Here is a 14820-nt window from a genome sequence, read left to right as displayed (position 1 = left end):
ACTGAGATTAGAACAAAGACAGAACTTCCCCAGGCCCAGGAACCAGTGACCAGGGAGATCTGAAGCATCTGAAATCTCTAGGGGATTTCTCCTTCTTCTTTTACAAATTGTGAATGGAAGTACAATTTTTATAAAATATGAAAACTAATGAGCATTAAGCTCAATTACCTCACCAAATTCTCTTTAGATCTTTGATAACACACGCGTGGAACTCGTAGTTGTGATCCGTGTGTGTCTATTTACGGTCTGCTTCTCTTTCTCAGTATGATTTCATGTACATTTCTGTGTAGCCCACAGTCCCGGTGCTTGTCATTTTGAATCGCTACATAGTATTCCATTGTGTCAACGTGCCCGAGTTCGTTCAGCTATTCCCTGTGGCTGGGTTGTTTGTAATTTTTTATTTTATAAGAGCACAGCTATGCATGCCTTCATACAACTGTCTTTTTCTCCCTCTAGGGTATAGTCAGATTTCTAGGTCAGAAGATTCGAACCACTTCAGCACTCCTCTGCACTGCCCCAGCCCTCCCCAGAGGCCCAGACAATCTGAGTTGCCACCCAGCTCTCTCTCCGTCCCCATGGCACTGACATCAGATTTTATCATTTTTATTTACTTTTGCTTATTTAATAGGCACATAATCGTACCTTGACGTTATTTCATTTTCATTTCTTTCATTGCTAGCAACAGTGGGCACACCTCCATGTGAGAACTATTGTCTGCATTTCCTTGTGTGTAAGCTGTTCATCTCCTCTGACATCAAGAGAAATCTGGGGGCTGACCTTATATATTTACATCAAGCCTTTACATACTTAAATAGTACATTTTTCTCAGGTATGTCTGCCATTTTTTACTCTAAGGAAGCCAGCCAATTGTGAAGCAGATGCTATCTTGTCTCATGTGGGTTAGAGTTGGGGTGGCGTTGAAATGACTTCTAGATTCTAGAGTGATTTTTAAAATTTTTTCCAGAAGACAAAAAAGCCAGTCACACAGCACCTCCTCTCTGGGCCCCTGTTTTCCTAGGAAAGGAAGGGCTGGGCTGAGAGCACAGCTAGTGGCCAGGACCACTCTGGGGGATTCTTTGCAGGGGGCAGGCCGCTGTGCTGAGGCTGGCAGCTCCCTGTGGTCACATGGATTTCTTGGTCCGTTATTTTCTCCCACTCGTACTATGGCCATGAGAGAAATAGCAAAATATTCAAATCAGAACCATCATTACAAGTTCTGACTGATCCCCAGAACAGCACAGCAGTTAAGGGAACAGGTTCTAGAACAGAAAAACCTAGGCGCCATCTCAGTGACTATGTGTACCAGGCATGCGGCGTTAGACAAGCTGTAACCCCTATAAGCCTCGATGTCTTTGGCTGTAAAGTGGTGTTTCCATTCTGGGTGCATAAAAAATTACCCTGAAACTTAGTGGCTAAAAACAACAACTGTTTTATTCTATCTCACAGTTTTGGAGGGCAGGAACACAGATGGAGCTTGGCTGGGTGATTCCTCTGCTCCATGTGGCATTAATAGGGTCACTCAGCAATATTTAGCTGGCGGCCGGGCTGGGCTAGAGGTCCAAGATGGCTTGGCTCTTACATCTTCTCTCCATGTAGTCTCAGGTGGTCTCTCCCACAGGGTGGGTGGACTTCTAACTTGGCAGCTCAGGGCTCCAAGTCAAGAGGAGGAAGCTCTCAGTCTCTCAAGGTCTGGGCCAGAAAGTGTCCCAGTGTCACCTCCGCCATATTTTGTTGGTCAAGCAGTCACAGAGCCTGTGATGGGAGGAGTGACGAAAAATTTGGGGCCATCTTCAATGTGCCAAAAGTGGGGATAAAAATCCTTACTCCTAGGGCTGTGAGATGAAACGAGATAAAGCAGGCAAGGGGCAAATTCACCATGAAGCCAATGAAACTTCAACCATGGGGCTCCTTAATTGTGTGGTCTCTTCCAAGTCCTAGCACCTAACTTTGTATTCATAATTTTTCTTTCCCTTTCTTAAAGAGGACGCCCAAACTGTGTAAGAATCAGGCCCTACAAATACTAGCTCTGTCCCGAACATCTGAAAAAGTACTTACTTGGCGCACTACCTGGCACAGAGGCAGCACCCACGACAGGGCCCCCACCGTGCCCTCGGCTGGTGCCTGGTTCCCTGTCTGTGCCTTGGGAGAAGCCTCCTCCTCTCACAGTGTCCCTTCCATTTGTTCAGGATCATTTCTTCTTCTCCTTTGTAAAAAATGAAAGTAAAACATGCTGAGAATAATTTCGTAATCACAAAACTGCCCTTTCAATTGGCCCCTGCATCCACCCCCTGACCTCACCCCCCACGAGCGAGGTGGGCCGTACCCTGGGCATAGCGCCAAGTTCTTGGCTCGGCCCTTGAGTATCTCCAGAGGAAATCAGGCTGAAGAGAGGGAAGCCAGCAGAGGGAGGCAGCATTCCCGGTGCCCAGCTTGGTCTAAGAGGCATTGAAATTCCTGGGCCGAAGTTCTGAGACAAAGATCATAATGAGACAGGAAGGTGGCATAGGAAGGAGCCTATTTGCATGACAATAATTGAACCAAGAATAGAAAGCTAGAGGGATGCAAGGGTGAGGCTGGCAGCTGAGCCGGGCGAAACCTCACAAATCAGACTACCCAGCTCCGCTCTGCAGGGGGGGTGGGGACTGAGCCCTGTGCCAGGTTTTGCGGGGAGTGAGGAGAAGGACACGGCCCCGGGGGATTGTGGGAATGCTGGCTAGGCTGCACTTTGCCCTACCCCTCCGCCTTCAGCTGGGAGCCCGCCTTTGCTCGCCTTCTCCTTTGTGGTGGGCTCTGTGGCTCCAGGACTGACTCAGTGGGCATCATGGCTGCTCAGAAAGACCTCTGTGATGCCATTGTGATTGGGGCAGGCATCCAGGGCTGCTTCACTGCATACCACCTGGCCAAACACGGGAAGAGGGTCCTCCTGCTGGAGCAGGTACTGTGTCCCCTCTGTACTCCTGACCCAAGGGACTGTTCCTCTCTCCTCCCCTAGAGAGGGGTTTCCAGAGGCAGCAGGCTATGGGGCAAGGCCAAAGGACCTAATCATCACAAATTCTGTGCAATTTGGAGCTTAGCTGCCTGGTGTGTTTTATGACAATGCAAAGAAAGTTCCACCCTCCCTAAGACCCACGTTGGGTTTCTGGGCACATTTCCTCTATTTACTGCGTCCCAGTTTCTGCTCTTGACCAAGAAGTGTCCCAGGCCCTCTTTGCTTCCTTCCTGCCATGCAGTCTTGTCTGGGCCAAAAAGGTTGATCTGGCCCAGAAAAATAATCAGTTCTGCTTTGGGTAACTTTAAGTAAAGAAAATTTTGCCTAGAGGCAAAGGCTGATTTGTCAGCCTAAAAGGTAGGATTCTTCCCTGCCTGTTCTGGCCTCTCAGCTGGAAACCCAGCAGAGGCTTCTGTTTTTTCTGCCACTTCTGGATAATAGCAGCTTCCTTTTTTGATACACGGGAAATAAGACTTAGGTCTTATTTTTCCTTATAAAAAAGATGACTCCATACAGTGCAGTCTACAGTGACCACTGCACTTGTGGGTGGGCCTGTATATCTACAGGGTCCTTCCCAGGGCAGGTCCGCCCAGCCTACCTTCTAGAAGTTTCTACCCTCTCATTCTGCCTACAGCTATCCAGGCTGGTTTTGGTCTATTCCTCTTGGTAATGAGCTGGATTGGTTAGAAAACTTTTTCATTTCTCTATCAGTTCCTCAAAGCCTGAGGGATTCCTGTCCAACCTTGCGGGAAATTCTCCATCTTTTGCTAAATCCCAAGGTGGTTTCCTTGTCCCAAGTGTTCTGAAGTCACAGAGAAATAGTCAGCATCAGCTTCCTTGTCCATAAAATGAAGGGCTAAAGTAGAAGGATCTCAAAGATTCTTTCTAATTCTGCTTCTCTCTGAGTCTAAGGATGACAGGAGACTAATAAAGGGATTTTGGGATGTGAAGGATGTTGGCAAAAAGACCCTGAGTTAATGCTACTGAAGAACTTCTGTCCTGATAGCCAAGTCAGTAACTCGGCCATAAAGGGAGAATATGTGGAAATATTTGAAGAATAAGTGCTTCTGGTTGACAGCCAGGATGAGCTGGGTAGGGGTGGGGGCAGTGCAAGGGGTGACGGCCTCAGTTGGCTCTCTTGTTCTCCACTTCCAGTTCTTCCTGCCACACTCCCGAGGAAGCTCCCATGGGCAGAGTCGGATAATCCGAAAGGCGTACCTTGAAGACTTTTACACCCAGATGATGGATGAATGCTACCAGATATGGGCCCAGCTGGAGCATGAGGCTGGAACCCAATTACACAGGTGAGGGGGGCATCCCTTGAATCATGGGGCCCAGCACCTGGTGGTGCTTTTAGTATATGAGGGGGCAGTGCCGTGAACACTTGAAATGCAGTGGAGGGACACAGGGTGTAGAGAAGTGCCAGACACATGGACGTATTCTGCTCACTGTCATTATGATCACCCCACAGATCCAGCTGGCTCCTGCCAGGCTCTGAGTTCCAGGACTGGGTTAAGACCATGTGTCCAAAGCTGGCAGAAGGTGTACTGGGAAAACCGCTGGAAAGACACTGTGGGCAGATACCCAAAGCTGGAGTTTGTATCTATGTCTCCTGGAGGCATCTGAGACTCTTCCAGGGTGGGGATTGAAATAGAAGAGAAGGCTGCTGTCTTGATTCTTTATATTCATATTAGTGTCATAAAATTCACGCTGGGTCCTCACTCCCAGAGCGACCCCTATAAATCCATTTCATTCTCTTTGAATTCCTCCTCCTGTAGGAACAAGATGGGGGTGCTCCTCAGGCACCACTGCTTGCCAAGGAGTGAGCCTGCAGTCCTTTTGCCCGTAGGACTCTCTCTAACCCTTAAGACTCCTCCCTCACTGACCTTTGAAACACCCTCGGGGAAGAAGGCAGACAACTCTTGACGCAAAGAAGACTTTAACCGTGCGCCCTCTCCCCTCCCACCTTCTCTGTGGCTCTTAACTGAACTTCCTACAAAATTATGCCTCTACCCTACAGGGTGGCAGTTATTTTAATGGCCAGGAACCAAGAGGTTACTGTTCTGTTGCAAAAACACCATTAACTTAAGAACAAAGTGAAATCCATTATGCAAATACAGCTAGGGCAGCTAATTACAGATTTATTCCAGAGGCAGCTAATGCACCCAGCACCCAAATAAAGGAGCACGTCTTGCTGAGGGGTAGCCTGGCAAAGGGACCCCTCCCTGTCAGCCATCTGTGAATACTGCTGACTATCTTGTGCTAAAAGAATTGCCGAGGCCTTGGAGGGCACACTTCTTTCCAGCAGACGAGGAGGCAACTAAAAGATGTTAGGAGGGTGTCTGGAATCTTCCAGAGGGAAGACGATTATAGAGTCAGACAGGCTTGAATTTGACTTTGTATTCTACCTCTTCCCAGCTGTGTGATCTTGGGAAAGTTTCCGTCCCTCTCTGTGCCTCATTTTTTCTCATAGGGCTTTGTGAGGATTAAATGAGACTCTTATGAAATACTTGGCACAGTGCCTAGCATCTTTCAATAAATGGCAGTTCCTTTCACCTATTCTGGGTCAGCTATATCCTCTCTCCATTGAGCCCTGGAGGAAGAAGGGCAGGAGGAGACAGATGAGATGCAGCAACTGTGGACATCAAGGGGAATGGCTGCTGGAGGGAGGGAAAGGGACCCTTGGGTAGGAGATTCTCATAACCTCTTTGGCAGGAGGACAGGAGTTTGGAAGGACTTTGGAACCTGGCAGACCTGGGTCCACACATCAGCTGTGGCACATTTAGCTGTGTGGTTTGGAGCCAGATCTTTAACCTTTGTGAGGCTCAGTTTTCTCGTCGGTAAAGTAAGGGTAATAATATCTATGCCATTGGGCTGTTGTGAGGATAAGTATGTCAAGGGCTTAGAATAGTACCTGATATGGGGTTGGCCCCGTGGCCGAGTAAGTTCGAGCGCTCTGCTTCGGCGGCCCAGGGTTTCGCCGGTTCGGATCCTGGGAGCCTACATGGCACCACTCGTCCAGCCATGCTGAGGTGGCATCCCACATGCCACAACTAAAAGGACCCACAACTAAAAATACACAACTATGTACCAGGCGGCTTTGGGGAGAAAAAGGAAAAATAAAATCTTAAAAAAAAAAAAAGAATAGTATCTGACAAATCAGCATCATCATCACCATCATCACCACATATTTAGCCCTTGTAATAAGAAACTAAGGCTGTTCTAAAAGTACTTGATGCAGATTAACTCATTCGATTCTCCCCACAACCTTATGAGAGGGTCGCTGAGTAGTCGGGGTCTTAACCTGTTAGTGCAAATCACGGAATTACTATACTCTTAGTTTAGGACAGGGCTGGGCAACCATTTTCTGTAAACGGCCACATAGTAACTATTTTCGGCTTTGCAGGCCACACAGTCTCTGTCGCAAGTATTCAGCTCTGCCTATTACTCAATTCTGCCGTTGTGGCCCCAAAGCAGCCACGGATAACATGTAAACAAATGAGCATGGCTGTGTTCCAATAAAACTGTATTTATGGACACTGACATTTCATACAATTTTCATGCCATGAAGTATTATTCTTCTTTTGCTTTTTATCAACCATTTAAACACCTAAAAGCCATCTTGGCTTCTGCGACAGACAATAACAGGTGGCAGACTTGACTTGGCCTCTGGGTTGTCATCCGCCGGCCCCAACTTGGAAAATACCACAGCCTGGTTACCTCGTCCATTCCCGTGTCTCCAGACAAGTTCCTGCCTAAGCCATCCCAGGTCAAAAGACTGCTAACGTACATTTAAAGACGGGGACACGTCAGCACCCCTCTTAGCAGACCATCCTGCTGCCTCATCGCCCCAAGTGTGAACAATGAAGAGTGACGCGAATGTGCTTTGAAAAGCCTTTAAAGTTTGTCAGAGTGCTAGGTGTTATTATTATTGTTAACAAGGCCTTTCTTATGGCTAACCTAATTAACGCAAGCACACTAATTTATTGGGTTCTTTTACTTAGGACACAGTACAGATACTTCCCATTCCAATTCCTTTAGCTTTTGTTCTTAATTCTGATTTTCTAAACGATTCATCATCTTTGTGATTCTTATTCTCCTAGGTGCTTCTGGAAGAACTAGCACAATATCATAACCTAACTGATAGATATGAATGTATTTACTTAATGTTTTTTGATGATGATTAGAAAAAAACACCTTCGGGAGTTGGTAGTTAAGGTGGTTGCCCAATGCTTTTTGTTCTGTTCCACTGCTTCCTGTGACCGTGGCATACTAAACATGGGTGGGCTCAGGATATTTGCATATATTCTGGGAACAGACAATGATACATGTCCAGTCACAAGGTCTGAATCTTTTGTGATATGTGCAGCCAGGATGCTGATACCAACAGAAATCCCAGCTCTGTGGCCCATCTCTTTCCTGCCCTGCCTTCTCCCTTTGAGTCCTACTATCTAGCTCCTGACCCGGGCTGCCCCTGCTTAGCTGACAATATCAGACAAGATCACAGCCGTAGGCAGTACAGCTGCTGGCAGAACCTGGTGGCCCCCTCCGCAGCTGCTGCTTCCTGAGTCTGCGAAGTGTCTGGCTTGTCAGCCACATCCCCTCCCTGGAGCAGTCTTTGTTAACCAATTCCACCTCGACCCACTGAGCGGAAGATGAAATGCCAAGAGCTCCTCTGAAACCAACAAAGACAGCAGCCATTACCATGTCCTGATTCCAGTCCCTTCTCCAAGGTGACTCTGAGAGCTGGCTTGCCTGGCACTTTTAACCCAGAGAAGGGAGAGCTGGAGCCTGGGATGGGAGATGGTAGATGCAGGGAGAGGTGTCTGCCCCTCCCAGTTCCTCCCCACTGCCACTTGCCTCCTGTCCTGCTGTAGTAACTGCCGGAAATCCCTGATCGCCAACTCCCTATGTCAAGTCCAGGCTTTAGTCGGGCCAGAGAGGAGTCAACAAGGCCCTTGGGAGGAATCTTCCACTGCTTCTTCCTAGTGCTGGATGCAGCTAGGGTTGACGGGAAGGCACAGTTCATACCAAATGCTTTGCACTTGGCTGCCTGAGTCCTGGGAATCGGGAGCTGCATGCTTTCCAGGGTTCCCCGACAACCCAGCCTCGCTTCAAGGTGCCTTCTTTCTAGGCCAGCCATGACCAGTCATTTCCTGGATATTTTTTTTCCTGTGATGCCCTTGTCCCTTCTCACTCTTCCCCTCCCCAAACTCTGTATCCTAGGTCTGAGCAAAGAGGAGAGGGAGGCCCAGAGCAGAGGGGTGAGAAATTGATGCAGAATGAGCAATCTGTTTATTGGGATCTAGGAAAAGCCATTAAGAAAATAAGCACTTAAATGATTTTCAATCTGCCCATGGAAGTCATCTATCTTCATTCTGGGGGGAAAAGGCCTGTTCTCCTGTCCCGGTTTTGATTGACTGATTTCCAATTCTCTAGGCATTTCCCACAGGAGCCTCTCACCTATCTCCCATAATGACAGGCCTTTGCATTTCCAGGCAGTGTTTTACATTTATTTCCGATTTGCTCATAATGGTCAAAAATCTCTCTCCAATCCAAGGCATTTCTCCGGCAGTGCACAGTTTCCCTCAGGCCAAATAGCTCAGCTGTGATCCACGGAAAATGAGAATTTCCCAAACACATCTTCGGACTAGGGGAGGGTCCAGTATCACAAATTCAGATGGAAAATTTCCCACTGTTAGATCAATATCTGGGCGAAAAAATAAATGCCACAGGGCCAGAGAGCTGGAGCAGAATGATTACAATCGGCACAATTACATTCACCGGCAGAATCAGCTCGCTGATTACTCCTAGGGATGGGGAGCCCCTGCTTCATCCACCACAGGACGGCTTGGGAATTAGAACGTCGCTCAGCATTTCATAATTCGACAGATTTGCCCATTGTCTTGGCATGAGTTCATTTTCCCCATAGAGTACATTTCTGTAAGAGGAGTTCTTATTTCAAGGAAAGAAGGAAGGAAGGAAGGGAGGAAGGAGGAAGGGAAAGTAACGAAATCTCAGAGTATTTGAGAGACACAGGCAGGGGTGAGAACACGCTGCTCTGGAATTTCCGGGCCAGGGATCTGACATCATGACTGCAGAGGTGAGGGTTAAGCCAGGTCTTTCCCAGAATTCTACCCAACCACAACCCCATTGGGTTTGGGCTCAAGAACATACACTTGGATGACTTCGTAATTATCCTGTTGACCAATAAATTTACTAGGGGAGTTTTCATTACCTAAGAACCAATGTGAAGTCTTTTTGGGGGCCACAGGAAAAAGACTGTCTGCTGGCCATGGGAATTTCTACAGCATCTTTCCTCTGCTGAGCTTTGAAGAGGCAGAGGCGTTCATTGCTTTCTCACCAGTGGTGAATGCTGGGTAGGCGGGGGCCGTGGCAAATGGATTGGGCACGCTGCGCGGCTCTGTGTACTGACACCGGCCCCAGGGCCTGCTGCGTCCCTACCCCCTCCCAATCTTCTCTTTAATCCCCCCAACCAGATAATGTGGGATTTGGAAGCATGTAATATCCATGAGACTCCATTATAGGCTATTACGAGCTTTATATGCAGTACCTGGGGGATATACCAGGCTGATGCTGGTCACTGCACCTGCTGAAACCGAGGGGGACACAGGAGTGGTCCCAAGGGCCGAAGTGACCCTTCCATTATTTAGATCAGTTCCCACAAAAAGGGGGCTCTAGTCTATTGTGACAGAGAGATAGAAAGCATTAAAGAGAAACAGCTTTCACTCCCTTAGGGACTAAGAAACATGGAGGGAAGTGTAGAGAGAAACGAAATCATAGAATCATTGAATTAATTACTCGAGTCCTAAGAGATCATCAACTTGTGTTCTTCCATGAGAGCGCTATTGGCATTTGGGTGAGATCTCCCCAAGCATTGCAGATTTGGCATCCCTGGCCACTAAATGTGAGTGGCAATCCCCAGGCACTGTGACAACTAAAAAAATGGCCCATGCCATTGCCACATGCCCCTGGGTCAGGGGTGGTGCCAGTGTGGTGTGGAACCACCAACAGTCCAACAAGTATGTGATAACAGAGGAGAATCTGCGGCCTGGAGCAGTGAGCAATCGGAGCAAGGCCACAGAGGCGAGGCCGGGAATGGACCTTGAGCCACATCTCCCACTTTGGGACCCTTTCCACAAAATGGGCAGCCCCTGAGAAGGAACCGAGACACAGGCAGACACACAGGAAGGCACCAAACGTTATATGACAAGAAAAGGGACAGGGAAAGGTAACAGCAGACAGTGGGCTAGGGGAAAGAGAGGATAAAGAACAGAGATGAAAATAGTGAATGGGGTCAGGGGACAGGAGGAAGGGGAAGAAATCTTATCAAACTCACAGAACACCTACCACTTTCTGGGTTGGAGATCAAAGAGGACTTAGGATCTCTGCCCTCAAGGGCAGGATGGATCCTGAGGATGGAAGATGGAGGGACAACCAAACCAATAGTGAGAGCCAAGGGCAGACTTGGGAGCGGGCTGGAAAGCAGCGCAGTAACGCTGAGACTCTTAGGACAGAATTGAGGTGACTTCACCTGCATTTTGAACGTGAGGCTGGGACTCTCCTCGATGCCTGCCCTGGGACCCTTATTGAAGAATGAGGAGCATGGCCCAGGGCCCTCATGCATACCCTCATCCAGGTGTCCTTTTTTTTTTTAGGCAGACTGGACTACTGCTGCTGGGAATGAAGGAGAATCCAGAATTAAAGATGTTCCAGGCTACTTTGTCTAGGCAGGGGGTGGAACACCAGTGTCTTCCCTCTGAGGAACTGAAGCAACGTTTCCCCAATATTCGGATGGCCAGGGGAGAAGTAGGGCTCTTGGACAAGTCGGGAGGAGTGCTCTATGCAGACAAGGCCCTCAGAGCCCTCCAGGTGATACTGTGCAGCCCTAGGGGCAATACAGCTTCTGCTCTGGGCATCCTGGGTCCCAATCAGCCATCCCCTGACCCCGCCGTTGGGTGAGAGCCCTTGCCCTGCCGGCTTTAGTCTTGACCTTTGGGGCAGAGCAGTTTTATACACCCTGCTGGGCCTTGTCCATATGGGAGAGGAGGTCTAGCTTCTGTGCTCTCTTTTCTGCCCTGAGGGAAGGACTCTGCCTGCCAGGGTGAATACCATACATAACCAATTCACCCTTCCCTTCTCCTGCCCTTTCAGGATGCAATTCGACAGCTAGGTGGCATAGTGTGTGATGGAGAGAAGGTGATGGAGATAAAACCAGGGCTCCCAGTCACCGTGAGAACCACCTCCAAGAGGTACCAAGCCAAGAGCTTGATCATCACAGCAGGTCCTTGGACCAATCAGCTCCTCCGACCCCTGGGACTTGAGCTGCCTCTCCAGGTAAGGGGAGCTGGAAGCCTGAGAGCTGGCACTGATGAGAAGAAACCTTGGAGCCAGATGGACTCGAGTTTGAATCCTGGATCTGCCACTTGTTAGTGGACAAACTTGGGCAAATTTGTTCATCTCACTGAGCCTCAGTTTTATCACCTGTAAAATGAGGGAGAGGGCTGTTGGAAAATTAAATTAAATGATGTATATAAAGACCTTAGGAGACAGCCTGGCCTATAGTAAGCACTAGTAAATATGAGATATTATCTGGAGATAGAGAAGTACAGATGGGTGCAGTTATGGAAGAAGACTAAGAATAGGGGACAAGACAGAGATTCAGAGATTTTTGTGCATCATAACAAAGTGTAACTTGTAAAGGACATGAGGATTAGGTGAAACAGGATGGATGAGTTAAGCGGGGCATCCAGGCTTGTATTAAAGGGCTACAAGACCTCAGGAGAAACTGCTCTGTTGTCTGTAGAGCTCCATGGCTTTCTCTTTATTTCCTGTTTCCTCTCCCTGCCTCAAGACCCTGCGGATCAGTGTGTGCTACTGGCGAGAGAAGGTTCCCGGAAGCTATAGTGTGTCCCAGGGCTTTCCATGCTTCCTGGGCCTTGGCCTCAACCTGGCCCCCCACCACATCTATGGGCTGCCCTCCGGAGAGTACCCAGGGCTGGTGAAGGTGAGTGGAAAGGCTGAGAGGAGGCTAACAGGGGCCCACACAGATTTGGGGCAGCTGCTCTAACTTTGCTCTCAACAGACTCCCTCAGATCCCGGTAGGGCAGCAGCAGGAGTCTGCTTCACTATTGGCTATCTGCAACGCAAGACCGCCCCCCCCCCCCCCCCCCCCCCCGCCGCTGTCCTGAGGCCCCACAAAGGGAGCCCCTCCTTAGCAAACACATGGGTGGCAGGGGAACGGACAGCTAGGCAATAAGCGGCACCTGTCAGGACTGGGGAAGGCTGGGATGATGGATGGGGGCGTTCTGTGCACAAGCCTGCTCCCTGGGCTGGGTGGGTGTGCGGGAAGGCCAGCCCTCGCAGCTCATACTACTCTGATTGGGAGCCAGGTCTGCTATCACTACGGCAACAAGGCAGATCCAGAGGAGCGGGACTGCCCCACGGCATTCTCGGACATCCAAGACGTCCAAATCCTGAGTCACTTTGTCAGAGCTTACTTACCTGACCTGGAGCCCGAGCCTACCATTATGGAGCGCTGCATGTACACGGTAAGGGTGTGGGCAGCCGGGCCAGGCCCTCCCACAGCCCTGGAGGACAGGGCAGGGGACAGACAGGCCTCGCGCTGCTCAAGCCTGACTCTATTTGACCCCTGACGTAGGATGTGACTTGAAATAAATGAGCTCATTTCTGTGGGTCGGTTCACCTCTACCACAGAGGGCCTATTGGAGGTTATTCATATTCCTTCTCATTAGGAAACCAGGCTTATGCCTGGCAGTCCTTCACTATGTTTCCCAGAAGAGCTCTAAAAGATTTTTTGGCAAGATGTTCTAGTTGAGCAGGCCTTAGGGACAAAGAGAAGAGACAGATGTCACCAGGGCCTGAGGCAACTTGGCTAAAGTTAGTTTACACGCATTAACTGAGTACCTACTGTGTTCATAGCTCTGTAGGAGAAGGGAGGCAGATGGACAAATAAGAAAGACTGGCATACCCAGAGCGGGCACGGGCTTGCAGAAAGCATTCCTGTGCCTCATTCCCATTCTTTCTGGAAAGAAATCCAGCCTTCTGAGCCTGCAGTTCTTCCTCCTCCCTCTATCCTCGGAGGACACAGGTGTGATTGTTTCTTTCTAGAACACCCCTGATGAGCACTTCATTCTTGATCGACATCCAAAGCATGACAACATTGTCATCGGTGCTGGATTCTCTGGTGAGCCTGAGAAGGGGCAGATGGGGTGCTTACCTTAGTGCCGGGCAAGATGGTGTTTTCCACATCCTTGGCTGGCTAGATAGGATGAAAGCCTAGACCTTGAGTGTATAAGGGGGCTGAGCAGGGCAATCAGAGAAGAAAGGGTCCTCATGGTGGAAGGCAACTTCTGGCTTTGGGATGCGACCAAGAGGAGAGAAAGCTTTAGCTGAGGACTGTGTAGTGGACTTCCAGAGAGCCTACCCCTGTCTCTGAGGATGCTTGACAACCCTGTCTCCTTTCCCTAGGGCATGGATTCAAGCTGGCCCCTGTCGTGGGGAAGATCCTGTATGAATTAAGCATGAAATTAACGCCATCCTATGACTTGACACCTTTTCGAATTAGCCGCTTCCCAGGCCTGGGCAAAGCCCACCTTTGACCCCTGGCCGGCAGCCTCCCTTCTGTGCACAGGAGCTGGGAGTAAAGCCACCTGCTGGGAAAGGCCTCTCAGATGAAGGAAGTGGCTGGTAGATGTCATCCTTTTCTCCTGCCTCTCTTGAGTCCCTTGTAAACACCAGATGACTGTATCTACCTTCTTCCCCTGGCCAGCTCCCCAACCCCACTATGTTTTTTCTTCTGGAAGGTCAATCAGATATTCTCTAATCACAGAGTGATAAGGACCTTTGAGACAGATGTCTCAATAAGGAGAGGGCACAGGGACTAGCTCAGGAGACCACAGCAGTTGTTAAAAATCTCTTTGCTAGGACATTTGATAAACTTGGGATGAGTTTGACTCAAGCTGCCCAGGGGAGGATAAACAAGATGATTTGTGGATCACTACCACCCTTAAAGTTCCTTTTCCTGAAACTAGAGCCACCCTTCACCACAAACTCCCACAAAATCTGGCTCATCTTGGGGGCACAATAAATGGTTGTTGAAAAAAAATGTGTTGAACAAACAGATAAATAAAGAAATAATTGCATTGCATTAAAGTCCATGGTGGGCTTTATTTTCCATGTGACCTTATTTCTCACAGACTTTAATTGTCTCAACCAGCACCACAGAATCCATTACCCCAGGAGTCCTTGGGATCTTTATCCCCTCAGTGCACTGCACCCTCTTCCTCTGGATTCTTTGTCTGCTTCTCATCCTCTCTCTGGCTCTGAAAAGATGCTCGGCTCCCCAGTCTCTCATTAAGGTGTATTGTCAGGTCCTTATGAAGATGGAGCTGTTATACCAGAAAGAAAGAGAGAGACACACTCGCTTAGAAACCCTGTTCAATGTTTGAATGTTAAATGTGCCATTTTATTATCATTAGGATTGCTCCCACTTAATGAAATGGCATTAGTGCCGAGTCGGCTGGCCTCCTCGCACTAATTGCTTTGGAAGGGAACAGGCTCATAACCACCCCAGGGTGGGTGGAGGGGCGAGGGTGTAAACAGGGATGCAGGCGAGGCTGAATGTGCTCACACGGAACCCGGGCAGGAGGATCTCCAGACCAGGCCAGCTTGACCCGAGGAACCTGAGTTAAAGGGCTCTGGGGAGAGAAAAACTGGGAGTGGGTGGGGTGGAAATGTTAGGAGGAGTCACTGAGGGGAGAAGAGTGGGAAACGGGAGTAAGAGTAAA

The 14820-nt window shown here is 49.1% G+C and overlaps 1 protein-coding gene and 1 long non-coding RNA gene across 3 annotated transcripts; one reads left to right on the top strand and one right to left on the bottom strand.

The window, feature by feature from the left end:
* Positions 1–1407: 1407 nt before the first annotated feature.
* On the bottom strand, positions 1408–7986 carry LOC106824528 (uncharacterized). 2 transcript variants are annotated; one of them, XR_011493686.1, is made up of 5 exons: positions 7850–7986; positions 5904–6087; positions 2324–2467; positions 2056–2203; positions 1408–1752 (listed from the first exon to the last, which is right to left on the bottom strand). It is a non-coding gene; the product is annotated as an uncharacterized lncRNA (long non-coding RNA). The 2 variants fall into 2 exon arrangements; XR_001396421.3 differs by lacking the exons at positions 5904–6087; positions 7850–7986 and having other exon boundaries at positions 2324–2626.
* On the top strand, positions 2482–14201 carry PIPOX (pipecolic acid and sarcosine oxidase). Its single transcript, XM_014831014.3, has 8 exons — positions 2482–2935; positions 4145–4293; positions 10669–10882; positions 11165–11347; positions 11865–12017; positions 12403–12561; positions 13142–13217; positions 13502–14201. Exons 1-8 carry the CDS (start codon positions 2822–2824, stop codon positions 13630–13632), a joined length of 1179 nt encoding a protein of 392 aa, XP_014686500.1. The 5' UTR covers positions 2482–2821; the 3' UTR covers positions 13633–14201.
* Positions 14202–14820: the final 619 nt, after the last annotated feature.

Source organism: Equus asinus, chromosome 13 (assembly GCF_041296235.1).
Source record: "Equus asinus isolate D_3611 breed Donkey chromosome 13, EquAss-T2T_v2, whole genome shotgun sequence".
NCBI classification, from domain to species: Eukaryota; Metazoa; Chordata; class Mammalia; order Perissodactyla; family Equidae; genus Equus; species Equus asinus.
This window is presented reverse-complemented; position numbering and strand designations above follow the sequence as displayed.

Excerpts from the sequence above, each read along its gene's own strand:
- PIPOX (XM_014831014.3), top strand. The coding sequence starts at position 2,822 with ATGGCTGCTCAGAAAGACCTCTGTGATGCCATTGTGATTGGGGCAGGC. Across the intron at positions 11,348-11,864 it reads GACTTGAGCTGCCTCTCCAG|ACCCTGCGGATCAGTGTGTG; the intron begins GTAAGGGGAGCT and ends CCCTGCCTCAAG. Across the intron at positions 12,562-13,141 it reads TGGAGCGCTGCATGTACACG|AACACCCCTGATGAGCACTT; the intron begins GTAAGGGTGTGG and ends GTTTCTTTCTAG.